Source organism: Excalfactoria chinensis, chromosome 7 (assembly GCF_039878825.1).
Source record: "Excalfactoria chinensis isolate bCotChi1 chromosome 7, bCotChi1.hap2, whole genome shotgun sequence".
Lineage (NCBI taxonomy): Eukaryota > Metazoa > Chordata > Aves > Galliformes > Phasianidae > Excalfactoria > Excalfactoria chinensis.
Genome location: NC_092831.1, coordinates 10,820,656 through 10,839,349, shown reverse-complemented (window position 1 = coordinate 10,839,349; position 18,694 = coordinate 10,820,656). Strand labels below are relative to the sequence as shown.

Here is an 18,694-nt window from a genome sequence, read left to right as displayed (position 1 = left end):
TCGTGGGGAGTTATGCTAATTCTCTTGTGAGGCTGAAGGCAACAGGAGTTAAGTAACAGTTTTGTGAAGCCTCTGGAGGATTTATGGAGCAGGCTGAAGCCAGCTGTAAGCCATGTAGTTCTTTGTTCTGGGCTCCTTTCATGTAGCTGGTGCTGGTTACAGTGAAGTACTCTCATAGCAAACCCTGGAAGTGCTCAGTGCTGTCAGCTTCCCTGCCCTTGCATGTGAGTTGCTGAGCTGCTCCTCTAATAGAAAGTCACAGTGGCAGTCAGTGGTGGGGTGTCCCTGTGTGTCTCAGACCACACAAACAAGCAGCAAATAACCATTAAGGTGAAATCTTCCAATTTAGTAGGTTTTTTGCTTCACTTTTTACAAGTCTGTTATATCAGTTCCCAAACGTTTAAGTTTCTTATAGTACATTTATTTATTTAAAGAAGTGTGCTTGGAAAGAGATGACTGTGAAGCTGGGACTGGTTTTTAGTAAAAATACTTGCTCATTTTATAATGGGAAGAAGAGTTAAAGCTTTTGAATAAGCAGCTGTTATTTGCATTGCTGGAAGCAGTGGTGAATCTGATAAGCAACAGCTGAATAAAGGCCCATCCAAGTCAACTTAAAAGGATGTTAGTGGACACTGGTGCAATGGGAACCCTTTTCATTTTTTTTCTTCTTGAATTGTCCTTCCCACTTCAAGGGCTCCCAAAGCACCCACTGCCACGTGTCTCTGTCACTGATGCTACAAGTATTTAGGGATTTTCCAATTACAACCTGTGGGTCTGTGATAAGAGCACCTTTAACAGTTGGTTGTTGTGACACAGAAAGACTCTAGAAAGGTAGATAATAAGGGGGGGGGGAAAGTGACTGGATCCAGATGGAATTTAATCTTAGGGGGTCTGTCATCTTTATTTAACATATCCTGATAACTCACAAGTGGTCTTCATGGGCAGCTGGTAATTCAGTAAAGATTGTGATCTTTGGAAAACATACAGCTGATATCTTGTGTAATGCTTGGTATGGATGTACTAATGGCACCGGTGTAAGTATAAGACTTGCTGGGTGGGGAACATCTAACTATAAAGTATGGCTGCTGGGGAAAGTTCTTCAGTAGCAAGTGCTCAATTCCAGGAAGAGTCATTAAGAACCTGCGATGGACCAGGGAGGGGAAATCATCATAGGAATCCCTTTGGCTCAGGAGTGCTTGCTGCAAACCTTCAGGCTGGAGGTTGGTTTGATGGCTGCTGGCTTTTGGTGGAAACAAGTTCCCAGTGTACATTGAGGTGGGGCAGATATGCCCCAGTGCTCTGGAAAAAAAACCCCAAGCTGTTGAAAATTGCTTTTGTGCAACAGCTGAGCAACTTCACTGCTGACATTTTAGCTCTCACAGTTAGGTACCTCCGTAACCACATATCTGTATCTGACGTAATCACCCTTGGAAAACATACCAGGTATCACCTGAGCCCATTCTATGCACACTGTGCTTCATTTCTACCCGAAGAGAGGTTGTTGGTAGCTGGTGAGGAATTGCAGTCTGAGCTTAAGAGTGATTAAAGATTAAAGCTCTGTGGAGCCACAGTTGTGAGGTAGACTTGGATGGTGCTTGCTCTTCTCCCCCCAGAAAATACTTCATAGTGCAGGGGCAGAATACTGGGAGAGACTTGTTTCTTTCATGTGCTGTGGATGCCCTTAATCTGTGAACATGCATAAATGTAGACACGAGGAGCTGAACAGGCCTCTTCTGGAGTTTGGTGTGGTCTGAGAAGATCCTGAACACTGGGGTAAAGGGCTCTGCTTACATCATTTCCTCTGTGCTCCATGTGGCACAGATACTGGTATGATGCTGCAGCACCTCTGCTCTGCAGGAGCACTTTGTTGTGAAATTTACCTATAGAATGCTGAGACCACCTTCAGAAGTTTGGCTTCAACTGAATGCCTGTGGAATGTGCAAAGTCTCTCCCGTTAATCAGTAAGATTTGCTCAGGGGATGTGTAAATTTTTATTTTATTTTACAGTATAGCAAGTCTGTTTAATTAAGCATCTGGGATTTGAATTATTAAATAACAGAACAGTTTCAGTCTCCTTCTGTGTTCGTAAAGATCTGCAGCAACCCATTTTTTTGTTTTCTTTTTTCCTTGGATTTTTCAATTACAGACTTCAGAAACTCTTTGAACCTCAGGAGGGTGACTTATTGGGTCCAGAAGAGCTGAGAAATACAACTCTTTTTCTAAGGCCCCCTGAGCACAGCAAGTCACTCCCTGTTGTTTACATAGCAGCCTCGCAAGAGTATGGGAATAAGCGTTAAGTTGTCAAAGCAAAGGAGAAAAATCACATTTTTGGGTGTAGGCTGTATGGAAGCATGTGTTTGGATTTGTGCTGTGTCAGAATAAATCCTTTTGCTGCACAAAACAGTGGGAGCAGCTCTCTGGCTGGGTGGCCAGATTGTCTCATCTGTTTCTGGATTGGGAGGAGAAAACAGCAATATTGGCAGTCGGTGTGGCCTTGGGAAGGCTGGCGAAGAGGTGGAGGGGTGTAGCTTGAGAGGTGGGAAGGGATAAAGCTGAACTGAAGTGGCAGAGGGCTCCTGAGCACCAACAGTGGGTGGAGGTTTGCTGCTTTAGGCAGTGCTTCCCAAGGCCTGCTGACCCCAGGCTGACCGATGCCCTTCAAAAGCTTTGTGCAGTGTGGGTGGGGGGGACACAGCGGGTGGAACTGATGAGCCAAAATATAATTTCCCCTTCCTAAGACTGGGTGTGTACCGAGCTGGTGTGGTAAAAGAGTATGAACCAAAAGTGCTGAGAGATGCAGTGGTTAAACTGAAACATGCTGTGGCAGGATGAAAGTAATCGTGTCCCTTACCAGCCCTTAAGTGCTTTGGGGCTTTTTTTTTTTTTCCAAGTGGTTGCAGTCCATGCTGTCATCTAGGCTTCTCTGCTTTTAATAGAGAGAATTTTATATGAAGAAACATGCTAAGACACCAACAGGGCAACCCATCTCATGTTATGTTATAGCTCACAGGGTCAAGATAAAATGTAAGGGCATCTCCAGTTATCTTTTTGTTCAAGTTTTGGTTTTGTCCTGTGTGTAGTTGTTTGTTTTCTTCCAGTCTCCTTGAATGTACTGAAGCATATGAGAAAGACCCCTGTGTGGAGTGAGTGACCCCCAGGGAGAATCCTGCAGTTCTAGGAGGGCCAAATCCCAATCTCTTGTTCTGTCTATGAGCCTGATATTTAAAGCATGATGTACTTGAGTTGCTAAGGCTAAGGCTGGCATTCTCTTGCCTTCGTGTTTAAAGAAATAGTGGCACTCTGCAGGCATAGAGATGGCATATGGGACTTTACTGTGAAGTCAGAGCAGCACAGTGCTGCATCCCGGGATTTTTGAGAATATCTCTGTATCTCGACTGTTGTGACTTTGCAGCTGTACGGTGGATAGATGGAAAAATGGCTCCTGATAGTTCGGAAGTTGCTGTGGAATTCCTCTGTATGCATGGCTGCACATAGAAGCACTCACAGTACAGAAAAAAAATGTCTGTCCATCCCCAATAAATGAAGAGAAATGTGGTGTTGTCAGTATTTAACTGATGTTTTTATCCTCTTCTCCCATCAGAGCTTCCCTGGTGCTAATACTGAACGGTGTGTTTGCTCTCTGGGTCCCTATGCAGGGAACGTAGCTCGGTGTATCTCCTCATTCCTCTGGGACAGTGGGCCCATGGGAGGTCTGTCTGCAGTTTCTGGAAACGTGTTGCTTCCAACCCAGTGACTGAACAGAAGGCAGGGCTGAGTGCCCTCAAGGCTGACTCCTGACATGGGTCTGGCTGTGTGTGGCATGGTGTGCTTCCTCCATGTGGATGCTAGAAGCAGCTATAGTGTGGAAGCAAAAGATGTTATTGTTTGTGTGTGAAAGATGCTTTGTGGCAATGACAGCTGAGGGTGTGCCTCTCCCTTTTCCTTTGGCTAGGGAGAGATTCTGCTCTTGGGTTTTTTTTTGTTCTGCTTGTTTGTTTTGGACTAATTTTCTTCATCCAAATAATAATTGATTTTTGAGGGGGGTTATGTTTGAGTTGTAAGTGGATTTCTGATGTGATTGCACAGAGTGAGCAGTGGTTGGAGCCCTGCTCATCTGAGGTACTTCAGGAGAGTGCAAAACACTCTGGAGCTACAATTTTCCATAACACTAATCCAGTGAAGTGCTGTAGACTTGCTTGCTGGCACTGTTTAAATCCATAATGCAGCACCACCTGCCAAACCGCAGGGCATAATGGAAGTGTTAATGAATGTACATATATACCCTCCCACACTGCGGGAAATTGAATGACTTAAAGTTTGAGGCAGAGGCTTCAGGCTGAGAGTAGATGGAACAGGCTGTGTGTGCCCTGCATCTTCACAGGATGCTTCTCAGGCACTGGCAAGACAAGTGCACTCAGCAGGAGGGAGAACTTAAGTCAGGCTTGGCTAAATTCTGTTGCTTAAGGTTGTCTTGGGCAGTTGCCTTCTAGTTCCTTGGTGTCTCCTTCAGGTGAGAGCATCGAGTGTGCCTTTGCCACTCAGAGAAGGATACAAAGAGGGAGGTGACTGCTGCACAAGAGAAGGACTAAGAGGTACTGTGGCTTGAATGCTGGAGGTGAAAGTGCTGCATGCCCTCAGGCAGGTTCGTGGAAAGGATAAGCCTTGGATAAATGAGACCACCACTCTTCTCATTTTCCCCTGTCTCTCCCCAGAAGACTGGCAGCATCAGCCTGGGATCCTCACATGGAAATACTGTTAAGACTATGAAGGTCCCTGGTTAAAGCTATCTAAAGAGATACAAAGTGTGTTTGCCAGGAGGAAAGGGAATCTTTTAAAAGCCATTTACATCCCAGAAGACATCTGGTAGTAACAAGAGAGATGTAAAAAAAGCATTAAATACACAATAGAGCCTGACTGGACACAAACTTGGAGCCGAATGCTTTGACTGATTTGCAGAAGGGTGACTGGAATAAGATGTACTCCATAAACCATCTCTGAAGCAGCTGTAGGTGCCATGAAGTCTGCATTGGTTCAGCCATGCCTGCCCTGTGTCCAGCATGATGCCCAGAAGGTCACAGCACAGAAGATGGTGATGGAGCTGGTCAGAGCTTGGTGTGTGGCCTGGTGAGGATCAAGCAGCCCTTGTTTTGCTGGGGATGCAGAACCAAATCACAGTGGGGAAGGCAATTTGGAGCAACAAGGATGTTCTGTTCTGGCAGTTTTTGGTGCTGCTCAGGATTCCTACCCAGTTGCATCACTTCATTTGCTGCAAGCCATGTACAGGCAGTATAGAAACTTAGCACTGCTGTGCTGCTTCTGCTACAGAAACCTTGCTGCACAGTACAGAAGAGTTGCAAAACCACCCCAGGTAGTGAATTAGGGGTCTTTTTATTGGTGTGTCAGCAGGCTGGGATGTGTAAGAGGGAAGCTGCCCATTTCCAGGGATTGTGCTAGCAGGAAGGGCAGCTATTGGAATTTGAGGCTGCTTCCTCCGCTGCAAATTTGTTCTTGTTATCTCTGGCTGGGCAGGGCAGGGGAACATCTTGGCTATCTGATTTCTTTTGCTACAGTATGTTTAGGTCAGCTTCGCTGTTTCCATGATAACATAAAGAGAGGCGTTCCTGGCCTCACTAGCGAAGAATTTTCAAGAGTTGTGCAGGAATCTGTCATCCCATAATGCCTCCCAGGAGCTTTGGAATTAAATGAGTAAGGAAAGGGATGTTGGATCTGAATACACAAGAAGTAATGGGAGCAAAAGCAGCTTAGCCACACGCTTTGTAAGGGGATGCTCTCATTTAATGTATTGGAAAAAGGGCTGAAACAGATGTAGGTGGACACTCCTAGACTGGAAACCATATCTTGTTAATGCAGGTCTTGGAGATGCAGGAATGGCTTTCTCCTAACCTATGTGAATTTTCCTACTAAACTGATAGCTCTGGTGCTGCAGCTCTAGACTTAAGTATGGGGTGGGGTTTCTGTTTGTTTTAATACAAATCTAACCTCTTCATCTGACTGTAGACTTGTCAGGCTGGCAGAGATCTTGTTACATGTTTTGAAAAGGGTACTGAATCGCCACAAGTAACATGCTGAAGATGTACAGAGTTGCTGGGGAGGTGGAGGAGGGGCTGTGGTTTGTTTCAGTGACATTTCTCAATAGGACTGATGTGTGCCATGCTGCATTTAGGTAAAGATCGGAACAACAAGAAGCACGTGCTTGAAAGTAAAATGAGTGAACCCCCAAGTCCAGCTTCATCAAGGGAGAGCTGTTACAGCTCAGTGCTGCCGCAAGAGCTTCTTGTTACCACCTGAGAATTTACAGGGCAGTGTGAGGGAGAGAAGCAGAACAGGCTGCCTACAACCCAAGCAATTTCCAGTGACGTGGTTTTTTACATTATTATTTGTTCAGGCTATAATTCCATGTTTCCTAAAATAACCACGACATATTCATCAGGCAGCTACTGCCTTTAGTTGCCTTTTGTGTGAATCTCAAGTGCTTCATTACTCCCCTGGTGAGTTTTCTTTCTCTTACAGTAAATCTGAGCAGCATCTGTGCAGTGGGGGAGGTGATGTGATCTTGGGTTGAAAGGGAGAGAAGATCTGGTTGGCACCGAACATCAGTGAGGAGTTCAGGGAGCACAGCCTTTGGGATGCATCTTTTTGCACCGGAAGAGATTTTAAGAGGCCACTTTCAAGTCTGCAGCTACATCCCACAAATCAAAATTCAGCCAGTGGCAAAGCAGAGGTTTTATTTTTAAACAACAGTAGGCTTGCAACTATTCTTTTTCCTCTTCTTTAATAGCAATCTGATAATGCTTTGATCACTGCTCCAAAAGGAAATGCCTGTAATTCCCTGTACAGGTCTTGCCAGGTTCTGCTCTCCATCAGACATCCTGGAAGCTGAAGGAGTTGAGAGCACTCTTACCTGGCAAGATCCTCCTCAGAAAACCTCCAGGAGCTGAAACTTGGGTTTTGAACAGCTTAATGCTAAATGATGTCAGACTCTGTCTTCCCACACAATTGGTCTCTTCCATATTGATTTCCCACTGGAGACAGTGGTCAATCTTTTGCTCACTGTATCCTTTTGGAGGCATCAACCAAGCAGGAACACTGACAAGACTGAAGGAAGCCTGGCTAAGAGTTAATCATCTTTATTAAGTAACAGTTGTCAGTGATTATTCATACACCTGCAGGTCCTTTGGTTGAAAGGCAGTCATGCCAACTCAAGGGAGAAATTCCTGAAGTTTGCTCAGCATGGCTCTAGGGAGACAGTTCCCTCCAAAAAGCGCACATCCCGAGTTTAAGGGGTTTTCAGTAGCTTCCAGTCCAAGGGATTGCCTCCAAGATGCAAAGCTGAACTATTTTGGTACCTGGCTAACATCTCTGGGTGTGTCATGGTAGTGGTGTGGCTGCAGCCAGCCGCCTGCAAGAAGAACAGAGAGGGAAGTGTTCAGATCTTGCAGAGTTTCAGCCCTGGAGGCATTGCAGGGAGCTGCTAATGCTTGCAAAGAGACTGGGTAAAAGGGTGTAAGCGACTGAGCTGTGGCTAGGGGAAGAGTTATTAATGGCAACTGTAGGAGTAGTTGGCAGCATTGGTGGCTTCCTTGGCCTCAGGTGAGGCTGGTGTCCTCAGGTATGCAGAACTCTGGCAGGGCATATGTGAAAAGCAATCCATGGACTGGAGCAAACAAGCAATGGCAAATTTGCTTGAGGATGGGCTGGTCAGCATAAATAAGTATGCATAAGCTGAATCTTGGCCTATTGCTCTAGCAGCTCCCTAAAGTTGTCATTTTTGGAGAGCGGTAGTGAGAAGGAGGGAGCTGGTTGCTCCCACACAGACCCCACTGCAGCTTTCTTGAGGTTTCATAACAGAATTAAGCAATTTGTCATGTGTTGCCATGGTGACCAGAAATCACTGTCATGCCAGGCTTTTCTGTCAGGGAGCTGATGCCTTTAATTGCTGTAACCTCAGCTGTGAATCCTGAGCTTAATTCTGAGCTCTTTACCTGAGGTGATGGCTTTGCCCTGGGAGCTCTGCCTCTGGGAGAGTGCAGCTGGAGCCAGGGACAGGAGTGCTCATACATTAACTGTCACATATCTGGGGCAGATCTCGCTGTTATGGCACAGGGCCCCACCTCTGCTCCAATCAGCATGAGTTATAATGGCTTACACAAGCCGATATCTGCCCTGCTTATACTCAGGGCAAGTTTCCCCATGGTGATGTGCACCATATTTATGGTCTGGTGACCCATTGGTTGCATTAGCTAATCTGAATTTCTCCATTATCAGCATTTATGTATATCTCAGCCTCTTCCACTCCACCCATGGTAAATGGGGTTTTACTCCTTTCATACTGCTTCTGTACCTGAAATCCTTCTTGCCAAGGAATGCTCAACCTCAGTGGCACTGTGGGCTGCTGTTTCTTCTTCTCCTTGCCATCTCTCCTAGAAGTGGCCGTGTCTCTGTCTCAGTATGAAGGAGTTTGTGCTGTTAGGACACAGATATTACCAGCGTGTGTGTGTGGGGGGCTGCGTAAATCCGCCTCCATCCAGTGACTTAAACAGAGCTCTTCCAGTGTGTGTCTGTGTAGGGTATGCATCGTTCTCTTGGCTCCTTCAAAATAAACAGCTGTATAAATTGTTAAGATGATTATCATCACAGCTTATTAGCGTATTACCACATGCTGCTTTGTATTCAGACAATAGATAAAAAAGTGTCTGTTTAGTTTTTCTCAATCAAATCTACTGCAAACACATTCCTCCTTGCTCCCTTCTGAGAAAGGCTGTGTCAGTACTCCTGCCAAAAACATATGAAAATCAGCCCGACTCTTGTGCACTTGCCCGTGGCAATGTAACCAGCCAGCGTGAAGCTCTGTGCACCTTTGTAAGTGGTGAATGCTTTCCAGAAGGTGACATATGTTGTTTTCAAGGGTTGATTTATTGGATGGTTGAGATTATAATCTCATCAAGGCATGATCCGTCTTCTTGCTTTGATTGTCAAGGCAGGTGGAGGTGTAGAGAGGTGGAAGTACTTGGATTTTGGAGGTTTGCATTTATGTGCTGGTAGGCTTGGGAGCGCTGCTTTCTTTTCTGAGATGGAAACTTATTCATGGACACATCTGGTGTCTGCCAAAACATGTGACTGTCTGGCTTTGAACCCAAAAGACAATTCATGTCTAGAGTGCACAAGGACACTCCTTAGGAAATACTCCAGTGATTTGGGCAGTTTGACTGTCGTTGCCCCAGGGACCTTCAGCAGTGTGCTGAGGATGGCACATCTAGGCAGCATGCTGGGGCCCCGCTGCTGCTGGTGGATGCTGACACAGTAGAAAAACTCATGTGCTGCCTTTTGACACTCGGATAGAAGGTTTTGTCCATTCATGCTGACATCACCTAAATGCAGCTTTTGTACTCAACAAACCAGCCTACAGTGCCTTATTTTAATTTTTACTTTTATTTTCCTAGTTATATTCTGGTTGTTTCTCTGCAGGCTGTGTTGCTCGGCCTGTAACTTCAACATAGAGTATAACAAAGTAGCTGCAAGTAAACACTGATTTGACCCTTTTGAGTGTTGGACAGTCCGTTTGTACAATGGGCTAAATATTATCTTAGTACTTTGGGAAGTGTTCCATGCAAGATAAGCTCAAGGCTTCTTAGGAGGGAGTTAAAGGGGCTGGTACTAAATGCTGGTGGACACGTAATTCTTCTCTGCTGAGCAGTAGCTTGCGGTTTTGTGAGGAGGTCAAAACAGTGCACAAACCAAGTGTGGTTTTCACATCTGTGTCCTGTCCTCTGCATTGTGAGCAACAATTGGTCTTTCATACGGCACATTGGAGGCGCACAGGGTGGCTGACTCCTGGGCTCTCCAGTGTAAATAAAGGCAGGGTGAAGCTGCGGCCACAGGCAAAGCAAAAAAAAATTGTTGTCAAATGTGTTGGGAAGTGATTGAGGACAGCTTTTAGACAGAGCCTTAGTTCTAAGGAGCTTCTAAGGATCTTCTGACTCTAGCATGATAATGCTGAAATAAAGCTTGATCTTACAAGCCAGTATGAGAGAGCTGGTTGAAATTGGGAGATTCCTGCAAACCAAGCACGTGGCCTGTTGACAGTGTGATCTTGTAAACATGAGGAAAAGTTGCTTATTCTCAATAAAACAGAGATAAGAAACTTTCCCTTAGGGCTGTACTGAGGAGCTGAAATCAAAGTGGGTGAGAGCAGAACTGTGCTTCATCCCCTTCTCCCCTTCCAGCTGCTGTTGATAAAGGTGGAAATGCTGTTCTCAAGAATTTCTCCCTACAGTTTAGACGCAAGGTGGCTTGGTCATGTTTCTCCTTACTCTGAAAATGTTGGCTTGTGTCTGCCAGACAAGAATTCTTTGCAGTTCCCACCAGTCCTAGCAATCTCACCTCTGTGATAACCCCTTTTCTATTCAACACAGCTTTGTTTTTAGAGGAAAATTTAGAATGGTTCCTATACATTTGGCCCAAGAAGTCGTCTATTTCATAGCCTTAGTTAGTGGTCAAGACACTCAACTTGTACAACATATAGCTTATGCATATGGCAAGTTATTTCTGTATTTTCAGAAGCATCCCCAACACAAGCTGTGCCTTATCATACGTAATGTAGTGTTGGGGTGAAAGGAGGAGGAAAGACTCCCTCATTTAAAAAAACAAATGGAAGATTTTTCTCTTTTGGCTTTGAGCTATGACTGTAGCCAGGAACAGAGCTCCGAGAACTGTGTCCTGCTGGCTGTGGTTGGATCATAGTGTGGTGGTCAGAGGCAAGACATAGCAAATAAACCTTGTCCTCATGCCTGTTTGCAGGGAAAAATGCATACACACAGTATGGTGAATCATTCGCATTATCTTTACGTTGTCTTTGAGCATTGCTATGACTTAACAGCACACTTTGGGGTCAGTTGCTGACACCGAATATTTCAGGGGATAAATTTTTGGTTACAGCTTGGATTCCACAGGCTGCTTTGGCCTGAGAATCTTTTTCCCATAAGTAAAACAAACTTAAATTTGAATATTCACATCTGATTTTATTTTGCCTCCTTTCATGTGTTTGCCCACATGCATGGGAAAGTGGGTGTGTAGTGGGGGGGGGGGGAGAAGCTGGTTAGCAGAGCTGTGAAAAGCCCTTTGTCAAAGGGTGGGTTCTTTGCTGTATGATAAGGAATGTAGGACTCTCAAGCACTGCAAGTGAGAAGTGCCTTTAGGATTCAGTAATGTGCAATAAACTGAAATAGTGGTTTGGGAGAACAGGACTAGAAAAAGCAAAGACTAAACTTGGAGGGTCATAATCATAGAATGGCTTAGGAGGGAATTTTCAAGATCATCTAGTTCCAACCCTGCTGCCATGGGTAGCGTTGCCATGTTGTGTTGTCCAGTTGTACACAGTGAATATGTTTGTCTCTTGTCTCCTGTGGCCGTGTTACAGCCACAAAACCAGCTTTCCTGCTAGGGCAGCAAAACAAAAAGCACCTGTAGTTCCTGATGTGCTGCCCTCTGTGTGAGTTTCTTCATTCTCAGAATTAAGGCTGAGAGAGAGAAAAACAGTTAAGTGTGTTCTTGTGTGTCAGTGGGACATTTTTTGGTGACAATTAGCCAGCATTGTAGATTGGGGCCTGCACTAATGAGCTACAGCCATGGTGCTGTCTGCCCATGGAAGCAATGGGCCTGGGATGGAGCTGTTGGGAGGGCACGTGCTGTGCTGTGATGTGGGCCAGAAGGACTTTGGATGCTGTCACAGAGAGGAGAACTCCTGGTTCCCAGCCATAGAGCTCTTCCTCACTTCTTAGGCACCAGGTCAGAGTTGCCTGGTGCACATTGCTCTTGTTTTTCACTAACAAGTAATCTGAGATGGTTTCTTTCTCCGGCAGGTTTAACACAGTGGCAGCATGGCTACCAGCGCTGTTCCCAGCGAAAACCTTCCCACGTACAAGCTGGTGGTGGTTGGAGATGGCGGCGTGGGGAAGAGCGCTCTCACCATTCAGTTTTTCCAGAAGATTTTTGTGCCAGACTATGACCCAACTATTGAAGACTCCTACCTGAAGCACACAGAAATAGACGGGCAGTGGGCAATTCTTGATGGTGAGCAAGCCACTTTTGTGGTCCCCTTTCTTTTCTTGCTGGACATGAGAACAGGTAGATCTCAGCATCTTCCACAATACTTTTGAGTTCTTCCTGTGCTGTGGGCTGCCAGGAATTTTATTACAAGCTGTCCTGTGAGCAGCAGCATGTGGTCTGTAGTTGACCTCCAGAAAAGCTTCTACTTCTGTCTGCGTTGGTTCCAGTTCTGCACAGAGCTGTTTCTTGAACAAGTGTGAAAACCACTTATTGTCTTGAGTGGTGGTTTCCAGGCTGCTTGCATCTATATTGTCAGTCTTCAGAATGACCAAGGGGCAGCTATTTCAATCCTCTGCATTTACCAAGGAGGATTTGTTTGGGTTGTGTGGACAGGCTGTGGTGGCCTCCTTTAGTAAAGTCAACCTACAGAGGCTTTAGGGAGTATGCCATGTGCTTCAACAGTGCTATGAGGAAGAAAATAGCATATAACTTCTACTTTAATCTATGCTTTCTTCTCATAAGCAATGCTGAACTGCTGTACTGTTCTGCTAAGAAACTCTGGACTTTCCCATTAGTATCATGTTGTTTGCATGGGGAATTGCTGCAGCTGGCTATGTTTCAAAAATGACTACTTCACAGTTCTGCCAACTGTGAACTCCACAATATGGAGCTCTAGGCTATGTCTCTGTATGGTTATACCATGCTGCAAATGACATTTGGGGTTGGCATCCCTGGTAACAATCTTATGTCCTGGGAAATACCAGTAAGAAGGCAACTGATTGAGGGTTATAACTAGAAAGAGCATTTAATCAAAGCTCTCATCCACTGACAGAGAACTGTAACATCTCTCAATTTCCCTCTTTCAGGCGTGATGTTCTCATACCTAGTTACTCATACCACTTAATTGTAAGCAGTATAGCAGTGTTTCAGTTCTCTGAAGAAAAATTGCCTTCCTTTTTTTGGTTTTGTTTTGTTTTTTTAAGATCACAACCACAAAACAAAAGAACATACCTCCTCGATGCTGCAGGTGTGGGAGAAGCCATGTTTTACCTAAAATGGTGACCTTTCAGTTTGTGCTGGATAAGACAGACCAGAGCACCAGGGCATTCTTGCTGTCAAAAAGATAAAAGTTTTGTTTGGCTTTATATAATAATTAGGTTGTGCATAAAGTAAGCAAATATTTTGTGCCTTAGTTACCCCCGTGTGCTGAACCGAGTTTAACCTGGCTTGCAGCAGGCTCCCACCTCAGTGTACAGGGACAGAAACACAGGATATTGGCATCAGTGGCATAACATGTAGGGTTACACAGCTTACTCTGAAGTCCCTAAATTTGGTCTGGTTGAGATCTTGGTTGTCTTCTTAAGGGCTTATCAGATACAATTTTTTGAGTACTGATGGTTCCCATGACCTCCAATGTGTTAAAGAACAGCCTTAACTCATTTTGTTGTGTTTTTTTTTTTAATTTTTTTTATTTTTATTTTTTAATACACCTTAATCTTGCCAACATTTGTTCATTTACATGTGTCAGCAGTTGGTCACTGATGGACATCTACTTCATGAATATTCCCTTGCAAATATGTCTCATGGTGTTATCTGCATCAGAGATGCCTGCTCTCGGTTGACGATCACACAATGCACTTGTGTACATTTGTTTTTTAAATACTAATGCTGCATTTAAAAAAAAAAAAGAAAGATCCTGTTATACATGAGAGAGTGGATTGCACTTATATCTCTTTACTCCATAATCCAACCCTTTAAAATTAGCTACCTTTATCTTCTCTGGTATGCCTCATATTCTAATATTATGGCATCAGCTGCTGTATACATTGGTGTTGACTGAAACAGCCTTTCAGGCATCTTCCACTGAACATTTGGATATATTTTTTTTATTCAAGAAAAAACCATCTGACCTGGGGTGGGAGTGTGGAAGGAGGCTGTTTTCCAACAAGCAGAAGCTTAGCCTTTACCATCTGCCCAGTAGAAACAGGGCATGAAGACTGACTATCACATGTGTCTCCTGCCACAGCTCTGTGTCATGGGACTTGGATCTAGGACATTCTCATATACTTGGGCAGCTGCTGCCCTTGTGGTTACACGTGGCTGCATGAATCAATTATGGTATAAAATTAGGGACAAACATGATGGGAAGGGTGCAGATGCATCATGATGAATTCTAGACATTCCAGTTGGCTTTATGGCTAATTCTCTGTAGGAGGTGAATTTTTTTGTGTTTTTCTTTTTTTTCTCAGAGCTTATTGTAGGGCAGAAAAGGGGGGAACCACCAGAGACTTTTGCCTCACCCTACCCACCTCCAAAATAGGAAATAGTATTAGAAGATAAGACTCCCTAGTGAGGACATAGTGTAAGGGGGTACCATATGTTTCTAAGTTTGTAGAAATAGATTTTTTATATATATATATATATATATATAGGCATCCAACAACAATAAATAAAAAGCAAAACATACAGCCCATTCTCTTCTAGGCTGTAGCCTGAGTAGTTCTATAGAAAGCATCCCCTGCACTTAATATCTGCCCTACTGTTATGTTGATTAAAAACAAAATAAACAAAAAAAAAAAAAGCACCTAAAAAATCCCCAACTTGCACCGTTCAGTTTGCATAAAGCATCTGGCTTCCCTCTGTGAAGACCTACACCCACATTTATTTGGTAGCACTATAGCACCAACTGGCAGCTTGGTAAAGTGTTTGACTTGGGTTTTTTGTTTTGCATTGACATCTCTCATTGATATTAGTCTTAAACAGAATGGGCTTTTATTTCAGATTTTAGACCTTAGAGACAAGCCTGAGCTCAAACTCATCTTTTACACGTTTCCTTTCTGGCATAGGTAGGTATCCCTGTGCTCTTAAGAGAGCAGAATTTATGATAATTTCATGCCTCCCAGAACACTGAGCAACCTGTACCGAGTCCAGCAGTACACTGGGTGCTGAGTGCAGAAATACTTGATTGGTGGCCTTAACATCAGTTTTCTGGGACCATCAATTCGGTGTTTGGAGGACAAGTGCCATAGAGTGGAACAAAGCAAGTTAATTGCATAGGAGATATGCAGGCAGTTTGTGGCTAGCCCTTGTTTTTAGATTTGTGCATCTCCAACAGGGCCTCCAATTTTCTCTGCATGTGTTATCCTCATTTATTTCCTGCTGCTCATACTGAAATCAGCATGATGATGCACTTGGTTAAATGCACCCGCATGCAGGTGCTGTATAGAAGCATCAGGTCAGAATTAAGTGGGGGCCAGGGTTAATCTGCTTTGATTAGGTGTTGCTCCAATTGAGTTGCTGTCATTGATTTGGTATGCTCCTTTCTGTGTGCAGGCTGACTTAGCAGAGGATTCTTTTGATGTGGCTGTGAAATGCCAATCTGGAATTATTCAGCTGGGCATGAAACCAAAAGTGGAGTATCAATACAGGAAAAATTCCCAGTGGTTCCAAATTCTTTGTAGTTCATAAACCACATGCAGGTAAAAAGGTGGTGATGAGGAGAGAAATTGATAGCCATGAGCAGATGGCTTGGGTGTGATGATGAATTGAGCTAAACTATTAGCTGCTGGTAGAGCTGCGCCAGTTGGTAGCAGCAGAGCAAGGAGTTGTGCCAGTGTATTGAGTGATAGTGGTCTCTTTTTCCTCTTTTCTTTCCTTCTGCCAGAATCATTAAGATGAAATTCCCACTGACTACAAGTTGTCTTCCTACTACTCATCTTTAGTTCTCCCTTTTTCCTATTCTTCTTTCCCTCCCCACTCCCCTCCCTTTACACAAGTCCCTGTCTCAGTCTCTGGTTGCCCTTGTATTGGGTTCGACATGGTGTGCATCCCCATGGAAATAGCAGTAAGCACAGTTCTTTTCCCTGGGCTCTCTTTCTGCTCTCTCCACTCATGTCACCCATGCATTCCTTTTTGCAGAGGGTTTTTTGCTGCTAGTCATCTCAGGACAGGCTGTCTGCTTTTCTCTTTGGGAAGCTTGGGAACAATTCAGCCACGAGGCCAGAAAGAGAGCAGAGGTCGCTTTAGACTCGCAGGCAGAATGGTTGCTTTGCGGCTCTCGCTTGCTTTATTTCTTTAAACTTTGGGTAATGTCATTGACAGAATTAAAATTCAAATAGAGTTTATAATTTCATTCTCTTATTTGTGTATGCAGTATTTTCCCTCCCTTGATTGCTTGGATTTTGCAACCTTGTAAGAGGGTTTTTTGTCCTGGGTTGTAGGGTTGTTTTTTTTTTTCCTGCCAGGAAAATTTTGATGTTGCAACTTGGAAAACACAAGGCTTTGAATACTTGCCCTTTGTTAGAGAAAGAGCTCCTTTAAGGGCTCGCATCTTTATTCTGTGTATTGATGTGGCAGCCTCTCTTCTGAAGGCTCCCCTTTTCTTTTTCCTTGAAGAAAGGGCAAGAATTCAAGTACTTGGGTTTTCCATGTTATAACATCTGTGTATTTAGTTAGGGCACAGAAAAAGCCTTATGAAAGCCCCAGTGTTTCCCATCACATGTTTATCCCTGTGGAAGGCTCTCACGCCAGGGGCAATGTGGCTGTATCTCAGCAGACCATTGACAGTCGGAGAGACCAAGCAAAGCACTTTGCCTTTCCTTGCTCGTGGTACAAGCACCTTCTCTGCAGGGTGATTTGGGGTGCGGGAATACAATGTACAAGCTATGGGGCCCCTCTGCCCTGTCTGCTCAGCACCCAAAATACCAATTCCTTAGCTAAAGCAAGTATTCCTGAGGACTGCCCTCTACCACACTACTGCTGATGGGGGGATGAAGATTGGACATGGCTTTCTTCAACCTGAAACTGTTAGGTTTGTTTTGTCAGTTCAAGTTAAGTTTTCCCTTGACCAGACTTACCAAGCCACAGAATAGTTGGGAATGGAGATTCTCTGGCCCCACCTTTGGAAGCAGAGCTGCTGTGCAAAGAAGAAATCGAGACTCAGAAAGAAGTGCCAAGAAGAGTCTGGCTCTGTAGCCCATGATGACAGCATTCCCCTGACGGTGCCACATTCCTAGTTCTGCTCTTTCCTCCAGGGACTTTTTCTGTATTTTGCATTAAGTTGTTGAAGAGGCAGAAAATGGCCTGGAGTCAGACTTCTTGCTGCTGCTCCTGTCCCTGGCTCCTGTCTGCCTGCAGACCCATCCAGTCCCTTAAAGGCTTGCACATACACTGTGTGTACGTAGCCGAAGGGACTGCTTGCAAAAATCAGGTCATGCACAGAGTTCTTGCCTTTCTGAGCAGGAGATCAGTCTGGGCATGAAGAACTATATCTTGTCCCTGAGCTGTGTGGTGCACAACCACCTTTCTAGAATGCCAAAGTGCTCTCAGAGCTGCTTTCAGGTCTGGCCACAGCAATGTGTGGATGCCACTAGTATTTGATTTTTTTTGAATGGAAGATAGAAGAAAGATTTAGTGTGCTTTAACGTGCCTGTCTCATCATCATTGGCCTCCTCAGTGAGGCACTGGAGGAACTCTTGTGTTGATCTATCTACCTGATTGCCCAGCAGTGTACGGGTAAAGACACAGGAGTGTGTGTTGCCTCTATGTGGGATAAGAGAAACTCTCCTGCACAACCAGATTTGAGCTGCCTCAAGGCCGGGAATGTCATTTTTAAATCTGAGCTAAATCCAATGGAGGCTTTGGGAAAAGTAGTGTCATGGCTTAAATTTCATAGTCAGTATGCCTCTGCCCTTGGCTTAGATTTACATGCCTGTATCTCTGGTTGGCACTCAGAGTACTCTCAGTTACAGAGATATGCCACACAGAAGACATCTATACCAGGAAACGCTGAGTGCTTCTATTTGAGGCTTTCTGGGCTCCTACATCTACTCAGATCTGCTTTCTCTGTGCAGCTGTGCTCTTGTCCAACCCATCAGAACTCACAGGAAAATGGTGTGTAAAGCTCAAAGGATTAACATAGAGTTAATTACAGCAGTTGCGGTCACATCCAGTGGAAAGCAGAAAAGGCTATCTCTTTGCTTAGCAACCTTTCACTCACAAAGCAAGACATCTCATGCTGAGCTCTGAAGGCTAATTACGTTTAGTTTATTCTCCAGCCGATTTGCATGAAAGCTCTGTAATAAGACTTTTGCATTGCCTTCTTTGGATGTCTCTTCCTATTTCAAGTTGTTGGCTTCTCACTGCTCACCCATAGGTTTTCATTAGGGTTTCTCCTTCCTTCCTTCCTTCCTCTTTGGTGAAGTTTGTGGGAACTAAACCAAGCCTGCTGTCGGAAGGCCCTCACTGCACTGTACAGTCCATGAATTTGGTTTCAATTCTTGGAAGAATGAGGCAGGGGAAACCTGCTGTGTTTTCCTCCAGCCTTATTTCCAGTTTGGCTTTAATGTATTGCCAGGGTGGCAACTGACAGACGGAGTACTGAGTGTTGATTTTAAAGAGTACCAAGGGAATAGAACTCACAATTCTTTTCTACTTATGATTATTTCTAAGTCTCCTGGCATCCTTTTTGCAGAAACGAGGATTTTAAGAGGAAGCATGTTAGCTGAAGTCCTAAATCTCCTCACCCTGTTGGGAAGCCAGACAAATTACCTTCCCAGTTTCACCTCCCCAAGATTTCTGCTGGCTGCTTTCCCATTTTAGTATATTACAGTCCTCAAGGTTATGCCAC

General features: G+C 44.5%; 1 protein-coding gene across 8 annotated transcripts in view; it reads left to right on the top strand.

Moving 5' to 3' along the window:
• The window catches only part of MRAS (muscle RAS oncogene homolog), a 35,658-nt gene that overhangs the window by 6,344 nt on the left and 10,620 nt on the right, over positions 1-18,694 (top strand). For all 8 annotated transcript variants that reach the window (XM_072341522.1, XM_072341525.1, XM_072341521.1 and 5 more), the window contains one exon: positions 11,880-12,090. In XM_072341522.1, coding sequence (XP_072197623.1) covers positions 11,898-12,090 — 193 coding nt within the window. In that variant the 5' untranslated portion in view covers positions 11,880-11,897. The remainder of the gene's footprint in view (positions 1-11,879; positions 12,091-18,694) is intronic.